Source organism: Sceloporus occidentalis, unplaced genomic scaffold, assembly GCF_023333645.1.
Source record: "Sceloporus occidentalis isolate IW3139 unplaced genomic scaffold, rSceOcc1.0.p SCAF_70, whole genome shotgun sequence".
Taxonomy (NCBI): domain Eukaryota; kingdom Metazoa; phylum Chordata; class Lepidosauria; order Squamata; family Phrynosomatidae; genus Sceloporus; species Sceloporus occidentalis.
In genome coordinates this window covers 1062319-1075000 of record NW_028317050.1, presented here as the reverse complement: position 1 = coordinate 1075000, position 12682 = coordinate 1062319, and the positions used below count along the sequence as shown (strand labels likewise).

The 12682-nt window shown below is 37.3% G+C and overlaps 1 protein-coding gene across 1 annotated transcript in view; it reads right to left on the bottom strand.

Moving 5' to 3' along the window:
- LOC149286315 (protein kinase C gamma type-like) overlaps nucleotides 1-12682 on the bottom strand; it is a 123712-nt gene that overhangs the window by 15686 nt on the left and 95344 nt on the right. The window contains exons 11-12 of the mRNA XM_089494228.1: nucleotides 7514-7687; nucleotides 6636-6727 (exon numbers count right to left, since the gene is read on the bottom strand). Of these exons, the coding sequence (XP_089350354.1) occupies nucleotides 6636-6727; nucleotides 7514-7687 (266 nt within the window). The remainder of the gene's footprint in view (nucleotides 1-6635; nucleotides 6728-7513; nucleotides 7688-12682) is intronic.

The following is a 12682-nucleotide window of genomic DNA, read 5'->3' as shown; positions in this document are numbered from 1 at the left end:
CTTGCTTTGTATATTTACATTACGTTACTTTTAATTCTATAGTGTTAGCAGATTCCACGGTGCCTTACAGAGGAGGTGGGATAAATTTAACATCACAAACAATAACAAACTGGTACAAAAGAAGAAGAGGGCCCTGCTCTTGCGAGCTTACAGTCTAGTCGATCTAGTATATTTATCTTTAACTGGAATCAATACCAGTAAATGTTAAACCTGGTAACGTTGTTGTTGTTGATACAGATTACCATCTTTAGTGCTACCAAACCATTTAAAAACATTAACAAAATGTAAAGATTTTTACTATTAACTAAAGCGAACTTAACCACTTTTCCTAAATTTTGCACGTTTTGGTTCTTAAATTAGAAATTATCTACCAATAGGTACAATTGCTGCTGTTTCAGCAAAATTTGTATGATTAGTCCTCTTCAGTAAGTTGTTTCTCACATACTGCCCATGCAAAACATTTCAAGTAATCACAAAACATACAAAAAGCACATATAAGTAAGTAATGTCAACTTTGAGGTACCCCCTTCACCATACTTGGGATCTTACTCAGGCTACCAGAGGCCTTCCTCTTTCAGGGAGAGTGGCAAGGGTACATGAGTGGGGCTCGCCTCATATGCTGCTTACAAGGGCAGGGTTAGCCCTCTATAGCTTAAATTTGTGTGGGGTGGGAGTGGAATAGGGAAGAGAGCTCCCACAACGCAGAGACAGAGCACCATGAGCTGGAGAACTGGCGGTTTGCCTGGAGACACCAGATGAAGCCTGGAGAGTTCCCAGGCATGTCCTTCACATATATTATATGATCAAAAGTATCCAGACACATGACCATCACACCTATATGAGTTTGCTCGACATCTTATTCCAAACAATGAGCATTAATATGGAGTTGCCCACCATGTTTCACAGCTATAATAGGCTCCACTCTTCAGGGAAGGCTTTACTCAATATTTTGAATTGTGTACTGCATAAAAATATTTCTGGGGTCAGGCACTGATGTTGGATGAAAAGGTGTGGCTCACAATAGGTCTAACTCATCCTAAAGGTGTTCATTTGAGTTAAGGTCAGGGCTCTGTGCAGGCCACTAGAGTCCCTCCACACCCACCTTGTCAAACCATGCCTTTATGAACCCTGCTTTGTACACAGAGTCACAGTCACGGGTGTTGCTGAATCACCTAAACTCAACAATTACTCTGCATAGTTTTGATAATATAGGGTACCATGCATAGAGCAGTTCTCTTAGGAAAAGAAATCCAGATCCAGACAATGGGGAGCATTACATGCCAAGAAATTGCATATGAATGCCATGCAAAAAATGTGCTGTCACTGCTACAGCTTTCAATTGAACTAAATTCCATTTAAACCACCTATGGCTTGTTCATTTAGTCTGGCAATTAGTGGTTCAGCTTTGGGAGTAGTCTTTGAACGGAGGTGTAGGCAGCAACACAAACCATGCCCGGAATCTCTCTTATCTGGCTTTAAGGTAGAATCTTTCGCATGGGGGTGGCAGTCGCGCCTAAGGGTATGATGGCTGTAAGGGTCTTCCAATATAACCAGGGGATGGAGATATGTAAAATGAAGAAAGAACGAAAAATAGTGCAGTATGTTATTGGGACTATATTATCACAGTGCTGACCAGATATGTGATAGATTGAATACAACAATCCAATGTTTATACAGATCTACATGTAGATAGCCATGTCTAAAGACTATCCTTACTGTATACTCCACTAAATAGGCTGGAGAGAACCCCCTCTTAATAACAACAGTTACATCCCTGGATTGATAACCTGGGCTTTCAGGTGTGGTAATGCTGCCCAGGTGTTTAAGCACTGAAGCAGGTCCCATGTAAACACTATTGATGTGCTATTGAGTAGATCCGCCAGATCTTTGGTGATTTTGGCTGACTTTCAGGAGGCTTTCCCCGACATACATGTACAACACTTTACTTATTTGCAGGCCCGTAGTTATGCCACCTCACAAATTCAGGGGTTTACGACTTTTAATCCGAACTACAGATGGGGCCGGTCATTCCACTGCGATCTTATATAAATTGTTGAGGGAGGATAAATATTGACCTGAGCTAACAAGAAGGGATAAGAAATGGATTCAACATATGCATATAACCTGGAGATCGCTGATCTCTATGAGTGCCACTTGTCAAGCGCTGCCAACTGCCATGTATTCTGATGTGTCTTAAAATTGCCCATTATGCCTATTACTCTCCTGAAAGATGATATAAAATTGTGTTTAAATCTGATGACTGTTGCAGCAAGCGTGGGTGCCCAGGGGCAGACTTGTATCACTGTCTTTGGCAATGCCCCCCCATTTCCTCCTTTTAGAAACGGCTAACGCATATTATAAGTCTCTGGGCCTTTCTAACATATCCCTAACCCCACAATTGGCTATTTTGGGGATTGTAGCTGATACTTATAGGGGTAATAGAAAACAGCTGGGCATTTTAATGGCAGTGTTCGCCCCACGCCACCTACCCTGTCGTTATTGAAGACGAAGCTATTGTACCTAATGGAGATGGACTGGCTGTAGACTAGCCTTGATAAGGAGGCTCACGTACTCAAAGATTTTTTCAAATATGGCAGGGTTTTATTAATAGTTAAGACAATGCTTTAAAAATTTTAATACAAACAACATTTCAGTACCCATCTTGGTACTGCTCTACATCAATTACACGAGGCCCGCTCATTATACTTTCTCATTAATACCATTTCATTTAGGTGTATTACGGCATAGCCTTTCATGCATCTTCAATGTTTGGAGGTTCTAGTCCCACTTTATCCTGGGTTCTCAGTTTGTTCGTGGTGCTTATGGTGGGTTCCCTACTTACTGGGCTCCGTTCTCGATTTAATGTCATTAAATAGAAAGATAAAGAGGTAAGTCTGGGACTTGGGACTTACCTCTTTATCCAGATCTCCTGATCTGCACATGATGTCATGGAAGCTGAGATTTGCATCTTTCAGGAGCAGAACCAGCATTATACAATAGCAGACAGTGAAAAGTAACACTTACAATAAAATTGACAAAATACAAAAATGGCAATAGAATTAACACACAATAAGACCTACTGATATAGTGTTCTGCTTTTGTGCATTTATTAAGAGGGGGAATGAGACAAAAAGCATCTAAACAAATGAAAAATAACCAGCAACTTCTTAGTAACAAGTGAGAGATAATGTAATGGGGAAAAATGATCGAGCCAACAAAAAAGCAATCTAAGATACCCTCCCCATAGTATCAACATAAGTTAGATATTTTAATACATATTTGTTGCTTACTTTAATCTGTAAATACAGTTAAACTGGTTTAATTAATGTACTGAACTGTGAAATGTACAATTTGGGAAACTGATAGATCCCCTTTAACCCCTTCGTGACAAAGGCTGATTTTACTTTTTGTACCCTTCGTGACAATGGCCTTTTTAACATTTCTGCGCTGCTTGTGTTTAGCTGTAATTTTCTTCTTTCCCGTTTACTGAACCCACACACATTAGATATTGTTTTTTTCAGGACAAGAAGGGCTTTCTTTAGATGACATTGTTTTGATTGTATCATATTATTTACTACTAAAAAAAGTATAAAATATGGTGAAAAATTTAGAAAAAAATGACTGTTTCTAAATTTTAGTTGAAAAATCTTTTACTCATCTATAAAAGGTAATGAAAAAACCTGCTAAATGGATTCTACTATTTGTCCTGAGTTTAGAAATACCCAATGTTTTTATGTTTTTTTGCTTTTTTCTACCCATTATGGGGCAATAAGTACAGGTAGCGTTTTGCTATTTCAAAGCCATTTTTTCCAAATCTGGTAATTCTTCCCCCCATGTGCCATTTTGGGTATCTTTGAACCCGGCCAATGCAATTTACCCCATCAAATCATATATTTTTGAAAACTAGACAGCCCAGGGTATTTCAAATGCTAGTATTTTAACTCTTTCCATGCACCATATCTACCACCAGTCTTTGTCAAACTTTGTGGTAGTCATTTTTTTGCATTTGGTTTTCCACACACATTTTACTTCAGGTATGAATTAAAAAGTTCTCGTATGTGTCACTATCACAAAACACCCCAATATGTGTTCAGCAACATCTCCTGAGTACAGCGATACCTCACATGAATGATTTTGCCTGGCCGTTTGGGGGCAAAAGGGCCACATTTGGGGCATGCGCATTTTTCAATGTTGAACTTTGGCATTTGGGGATCCACTGCCCATGCCCTATTTGGTACATCTTTGAGCCGGGCCATTTCAGTGTGCCCAACAAAACCATATATTTTTCAAAACTAGACACCACAGGGTATTTTAAATGCTGGTATTTTAACTCTTTGCATGCACACATTTTACCACCAGCATGTTTTCAAAGTTTGCAGTAGTATTTTTGTGTGTGTATTTTTCCCACACACACCTACTTTATGTATGAATTTACAGCTCCTGGTATATGCCGCTGTCACACGACACCCCATAATGTGTTCAGCAACATCTCCTGAGTGCAGTGATATCCCACATGCATGGGTGTGTCATTTTTGTGGGAACTAAAAGGCCACATTTGGTACGTGTGCATTTTTCTAATTGGAAATTAGGTGTGTGGCCATCCTTCCCCCGGTGTTAATTGGGACGTTGTTGAACCTGGCCAATTCAATTTACCCCATCAAATCATAGACACCCCACGGGCATTTAATATGCCAGTATTTTAACTCTTTCCATGCAAGAATTGTTTTAAGCTAATATGCTAATTTTAGGACTTGCTCACAAAAATATATTTTTTATATATATATATATATTTTTTTTGTCTTTTTAAAAAAAAAATTTTAACATTTTTTTTCAACTTGGAGGTTCCCCTGATAGTGACATCAGTGGGAAATGATTTTTACATTTTACTAGTTTTTTACTATTTTTTTTCTAATTATTATTAATTTTATTTTATTTTTTAATTTATTTTTACTAATCACACTGTGATTAGAAAGCTGGGTTCCATTGACTTGCATGGTGAATGCAGTACCTGTATTCAACCTGCAAGTGGAGCCAAAGTTCTCTAGATGGTCTGGAAGATCTAGCGAACTTTTAAAATTTGTTGGTTCCTGTTACAGGGCAGCGGCCATCTTGCTTGATGGCGAAGATCATCGGCAGCTGCGGCTGTGACCGCTCTCCGGAGCGGTCACAGCCCATCGAAAGGTAAGTGTTTGGTGTCGCTGGATGCCTCCTGATCGAGGCATTCCAGCGACACCATTTAAGTTTAGGAGGCGATCGTCGATCGCCTCCTAAACGCTTTTAAAACGGGCGTCCGCCGCCATACAAAGTATAGCGGATGTTGACGCCCCGTGGAGGGGCCAGAGATGGCCCCTTCGTTCCGATCGCGGCGTTGCTGAATGCCTCAAGGTCGAGGCATTCAGCAACGTTTTTTGGGTGCAGAAAGCGAAAACAGATCGCTTTCTGCACCCGTTTAAAGACGGTGCCGGTCCTGGCACGTCAATTGTCGTAAAGCACATGCTTTTCTGTGTCGTGCCAGGACCGGCAATTGTCGTTAAGGGGTTAAACATGGTAAATCTAATTATAATACAAGCATACTATTATGAAAAGACTTTATACCATATTTCAGATCTTCTGACCTACACAATTATTTATAAACCAGGAACACTCAAAAACGAATATTTATGAGCATCCATGTAAATCACAGAATATTTTTTTCATTCCATTTTTGGTTAGATGTTAATCCTTATTTTTCTTTAACCCCTTAATGACAAAGCCCGTACATATACAGGTTCAAAATGCATTGTTTTCAATAGGTTTAAGGACCGCCCATTGTCCCCAGCAGACAGCTGGGGAACCGCAATACCAATCAGGTATTGAGTTCCTTGTATTTTCTCTCTGCATCTTCTCGAAGGCACTGTTTCTCCCTATTTTATTAACAACGTGCAGTGATAGATGCCGGAGAGCCTGTGCCTTCACAGATCATATAACAATGATTTCTCTACAGTTTCTACTTTTTTGTGATCTGATGGTCCTTTGTATAACTCAAATTTCTCTGTGGCGCAACAGTATTTATAGATGGAATGGACACCAATGAAATTACTGTATAAATATGAAAAACATAAAAAGAAAACCACATAGATTGGAAGCACATTTGCGCGGTGTCCTCTTCTCCTTCCGGAAACATAAAATTTGAAGGCAGATAAGAACCATTTGGCCCATCTAGTCTGCCAATTTTTGCTGATATAAAGACCTTAATCGGTCCTTGGTCTTGCCTTAGAGTCAAGATAGCTTTATGCCTAGTCCATAGATGTTTTAGCCTCTACCACTTTTGCTCGGGTGCTGTTGCATTTGTTGAGCACCTTCCAAGTAAAACAAACTTTTCTTACATTAATCCTATGCCCCTTTGCCTCTAGTTTTAGATTATGGCAGTTTGTTCTAACATTTTTCCTTGTTTGAAGTAAACCTCTGTCCTGTACTTTGTTAATCCCTTTATGTATTTAAATGTTTCTATCACCTCCCCTCTCTCCTATCCTCCAAGCTATACATCGAGATCCTTGAGTTGTTTCTGTAAATCCAAATTAAGATGCGCTACTTCTTTACACAATGGACAGTGCTGTAGAATATGACACTACATATAACAATAATACATAACTTACATAGCATGCGGCTCCTTGAACTTTCCGAGCTGTTGGATGTGGTACATGAGATCACCCCCATTCACATACTCCATAACAAAATACAGACGATCCTAGAAAAAGAGCAAACCTAACTAACTTCGATGTATGCTAAAGTTGATCTGTTAATTAAATTAAAACAAGTGTGTATATTACAAGCATCCTACAAGTGGCGTGGCTTTGCCTCTCCAGCAGTATAGACTGATGCAGGAATATCTTTCTACTTACGTGCTAGAAAATGGAATATATTTCTAGGAATTAAATCACACAGGAAGCTGTATGATAACCTCAGAATAGTTTTAAATTATTCTGGTTTTTCTTATTTTATTTTGCCCCATTTCTTTATTCAACAACTTGGATCTCTAGTTTGAAGAGTCTGTTAGAATAAAATACTGATGTTTAAAGTAAATAAAAATCAAAATCTGAGAAACTCAAAATTATAAGAATTTACAACTAAAGTAAAACTAAATTAAAACTATATTATGGTACAGTAACCACAATACAACAATGAGCAGTTTAAATCTTCGTTAACATTGGGCATGTAGTAAGCCTGGACCATCTTCAGCAAAAATATAAGTTGTAAGAGTATTTCAAAAGCAAATCTTGGCAGATATGTATTGTCATTGTATAATACTTAATACATACATAAGCAATGGTAATCTTCTCTTTCTGACATAATACTCTTTTTTATTCAGTTTTGTTACCCTTTCTATTGACACTGCCTAATTTTTCAACCACATTTTTCTAGGATTTCGTGTTTTGTATTGTAAATTTGTAGGATTTGAAGTTAGTTAACATTAATAAAGAAAGACAATTCCATATTTCATAAAATGCAATGGAAATCCTATTTCAAGACATACCACTGTCTGGAAGGTTGAGTGAAGCTGAGTAAGGAAGTGAGGCCGATCAGACAATGCCAATACCCTTTTCTCCACCATGGTGCATTCCACATCATCATCTTGGATGATCACGTCCTTCTTAAGAATCTTGATGGCATAAAGTTCATCCGATCCACGTCTCTCAGCCAGCATCACCTAAGTATGAGTGAAAGTGAACATAGCACGTTAAAAATCCAGCTTTTAACATATGTGCAAATATGTCGGGTATAACGGTCTGAAGGAGGACAGTTCCAACCCAAAAGGGAACGTCAGCAACCAATGTGGTCACCATATGCTGATTATACTTAATTTTTTAAAATATTTTATTGACTGATCAGTACAATTGCTCATACAGGTAAACTCGGCAATTACATGGTAAATATACTGAAGATCACTCAGAAGTCAGTAGCAAGAAATCTAAATTTCAACAGGCAGGGGGAGGTAAAGACAATGTAAAAAAATAACCTACATAGACAAGTTTTGTCAGCACAAATTAAGAATATGCGTAATTGTTTTACCGGTGTGACAAGGTGATCCTTTAGCTTTAGATTATGACCTATTGTTCTAATTAGAAATATATTTAATACATATTAATAGTTGAAAAAAGCAGAACAGAATAATGCTCACTGGCAATACCACAGTGCACCTGATGAGCTCCCAGAGATCTCTATTGTATCTTGCAGGACCCGATGTTATTATAGCAATATCACTGGGGTCCCTATAATTAATTTTAAAATGTTATTTAGATTTTGCAATTATAGATTTATTTTGCCATTTTTTGGAAATTATTTTACCTTCAAAGACCACATTGTGCTCAGGAAGGAGGTTCCATAACTCTTCATGGCTGATCATCCAGTGGCGGCGGTGATCCCAGTACGGTTTGGATAGGCCCTCCGTTGTCCTCTTTTAAGTCCTTCCAACTGTACTAGCACTACCTAGCGCTATTATACCCGACTTGTCAGCATGGGGACAGCCTGATCTCCCATGCTGCAAAAACACTAGAAGTGCTTATAGGTCTAAAGAAGGGCTGGACTGGCAGTTTAAGGCCAGTGGCTGTGTGATGGCATATGTTTCGCCAAAGGGGCATGTGCTAGGTGTGCCAAATGGCCCATCCTTGTCTGGTCTAAAAGGTCATTATGATACCTTTTGTGCACCTTGTTTGGTGGACATACAGTATCTCACAAAAGTGAGTACACCCCTCACATCAATATTTTATTATATCTTTTCATGTGATAACACTGAAGAAATGACACTCTGCTACAATGTAAAGTAGTGAGTGTACAGTCTATATAACAGTGTAAATTTGCTGTCCCCTCAAAATAACTCAACACACAGCCATTAATGAAAATATTATAGATCTTGCAGTCTGGGCAGCATATTGCTTGACGGGTTCCATGCAAGATAATGGCTGTTATGAGTTTAAAGTGACTAACAGAGTTTTTTTTGTTTTTTTCTCTTTAGAAATCTTTTTTTATAAAGTTTTTATAAAGCTATATTGTATCACTGGGGTGTCATATACGCTTTCCACCTGACAGTGATATATTACAGGCCATTTTTATGCTCCTAATTACAAAGTATGTAGAGGAAGGCTATAATTTTGTGCAATAACTTAACACAGTTCTCTGTAATCGTCTGTTCTCCTTTCCTTTCAACTATGTAACATTTCAAGCCATTACTTGTGGTAGTCTCGTACCATACTATTTGCATAATAAATGAGTCACCTCTTTCTCTACAATCCTAAATATGTTCCCAGTAGTTAACTTCGAACATGACAAATATTTTTGCCTTATTGTGCATGTGATGCCACATCTTGTATGCCTCTGGTGCAGAAATTAATATTTCTTTAAGCAAAAGCCTTTCAAACTATTTATGTACACCACTGCTGCTACTTCACTCTTCATGGGCCAATGACTTGCCATGGAATTTGTCAGATCTCTAAGTTATATCATTAAACAATTATTGTTGCATATCACTGAATATTATGATTTGTAGACACCGAAGGCACAAAGATTCCGTGACAGCTACAAAACAGTCACAACATTTCAATCACAATATGAAATTTGAACTATAGGTATGTACCGTAATTAGATCATGCATTCCTCTGTGATAGCTTCTAAAATGTCACACATTCTCTACATGTCACTTCTAGTATGTGGAAATCTCTCTGTTGCATAAGAAAGAATGGCATTCCCATTCTTCATAGGTGTTAAATATGTAGAATGCTGTCTTGGCTATTATGTTGACTTCAACATACGACCTTGTGGTAGATGTGTTAAGACCACAGTGGCATAAATTACAGACAACAGAAGGGCTTAAAGTTGTTTCAGCTGCATATAACCCACATGACACCGTGCCATGTCACGTTGCCCTTGGGTGAATACTGGAATATCGGTTTAACCTCTAACATACTTTATTACATAACATGAACATAGAGTGTGTTATACTGTTTATGACGTCATGATACTCAGTGACATATCCTGGCCTAGGCCGACTAGGCAGGTCCAAGGGGACAACAGTCCAACAGCTGCCAAACTGGGAGGCAGATTGCCCTTTTGGGTGATCAGGAACCCTGGTATCCTTTTTTTTTTCTTTTTTTCTTTTTTTATTAGTAACAAAAAGACATTTACATAAAACCTTTCATTCTTATAACATACTGAAAAGTATTGACAAATTAAATATATAACGTTCAAGTGCAGGACGGTATCAAGACCAAATTACTTCCTAGATCGTCTAGGGGGGAGAGAAGAGAGAGATATTGATAGTGTTTATATATTAAATAATAATTTAACTTAATAATTGCCAGGATTGTATAATGATTTTGGTATATTTAACGATTTCCAGAAAACCATCTGTGCCATGGAGACCATATTGCATCATCATTTTTTATATTATTATGAATTCGATAAAAATACTTCTCCATTGTATACTGATAATTTATTTGAGCTATAATTTGAGACCAAAGTGGAGCTTGTTCCATTTTCCAAGACCAAGCTATGCATATTTTGATTGCTACCAAAATATTAATAGCCAAATACAATTTCGATTTGTTTTCCCAGGGCAAGTCGATGTGAAAGAGAAAGGTTTGCAAATTCAATGCCAAATTCATATCAAATAAACTCTTAAATAAAATAATAACTTCAGATCTTATATTTGAAAGTTTATCACACTCCCACCAAATGTGTATCATTGACCCCAATTCTGATTTACATCTCCAACACTTGTTGGAGGTAGTAATATACATTTTATGCAATGAAGTTGGAACATAGTACCATCTGTGAAGGAGTTTGTAATACTGTTCATGAAGGTTTATACAATGTATCGCTTTCCTTAGTTTATTCCAAGATTCACACCATATATCAAGAGAGTATGAAACACCCAATTCTCTTTCCCATTTCAAAATAGTATTTGGTTTATCTAGCGTGCTCTCTTGATCCAATAGATTCCTTAATCGCGTAATTAGATTTTTTTTATAATGATTACTTAAAAACCTATCTAAGTTAGTCCGAAAAGTTAGTGGATTACTTTTGATAAAATTTCTAATTCTTAGGTAAGAAAATAGTTCTTTACTTGGAAGATTGTATTTAGTTTGAATTTCATTAAATGGAACCAAATCAGAAGAAGTACAAATATCTGATATTGTATCAATACCCTGAAGAAACCAGGATTTTAGGTCAATGTCCTTTATCATATATTGTACCGCTACCAATGGAGAGGATAGTGAGCAAAATTCCGTATTACCAAATTTTTTCTTAAAAATAATCATATTACTTAATACATTAGAAACAATAGGATTAAGAATATTTAATCTATTTATATCTTTTTTATTAGTCCAATATAAAAGAAAAGGGTCTAAGTTTTGACATTTCCACCTCTCATAGCTGTACCAAGGTAATTCTGAATTCCGTTTTATGTCCCAAGCTAGAAAATGGTTAAATAAACAAATTTGCTGTAAAGTGTCTAAACTAGGAAAATTAAGCCCAACTCTCGAAAGGTTTCTAGTAAGAATAGAACGTGAAATTCTAGATTTTTTACCCAACCATACATATGATGAGAAGGTTTTTTCAAATTGATTTAGAATTTTCGATGGAACTGGTAGAGGTATAGTTCTAAATAGATAAATCAATTTTGGCAGAACATATGACTTTAATGTATTGAGTCTGCCCATCCAAGAAATTTCCAAGTTCTTCCATTGGGTAAATTGAGTTTTGAAAGAATCTAAGAGGATCGAATAATTATTAATTATAATAGCTGTAAGACTCTGATATATTTTAATTCCCAAATAGTCAATATATTTTTGGTTCCAATGTATTGCAGATTTATTCTTAATATGCTCAAACCAGGAGTGTTCCATGTTAAAATCAATAATTTGTGATTTGTCTAAATTTAATTTATAGTTAGAATATAGTACATATTTATTAATACATTCCAGAACCTCCGGAAGTGAATTTTCAGGGGAAGGTAAAGTGAGTAGAATATCATCAGCATATAAAGAAACCTTATGCTCGTAGGGACCAGTGCTTATTCCGATAATTTTGTTCGACCGGCGTATTAATGTCGCAAGAGGCTCAATTGAAAGAACATATAATAAAGGAGCTAAGGGGCACCCTTGTCTTGAGGAACCCTGGTATCCTGATGCTCAATGGGCTAGTTACAGGGGGGGATCTTCAATCTACCCAACCGGCACATTTATGTTATGAAGGCATTACTGACTTAGCACAGCCTCTATTGACTGCATTAGAAGGCGCTGCGCACTTTTAAGGAATATAGTGCCGTGATATGACTTAATGAGCCTTTTAAAGTGGTGCAGACGCGGATCAGGATAGGGTTGTTGGGGGCGCTTCCTAGGTTGGGCCTAGGGCAGCTCAGAAGGTAAAAACATCGTAGATGGTACTTCATGATAAAATCTCCAGGGGAAGACTGACACCTTTTGGCCTGGGGAAGTATGTGTGTAGTTGCATAGATACAATACATTTTTTCAGCCGGGTTGGGGGTTTACATGAAAATACAATATATAATTTTTCACATTTGTACTTATATATCATGTGATATTTTGCATGATTTCTTGTACATATAAAAAGAAAGTCCTATCTATAATTTGTGGGAATATACTCTGGGCCATCTTTAATATTGATTGTACCCTGGGCATTGATT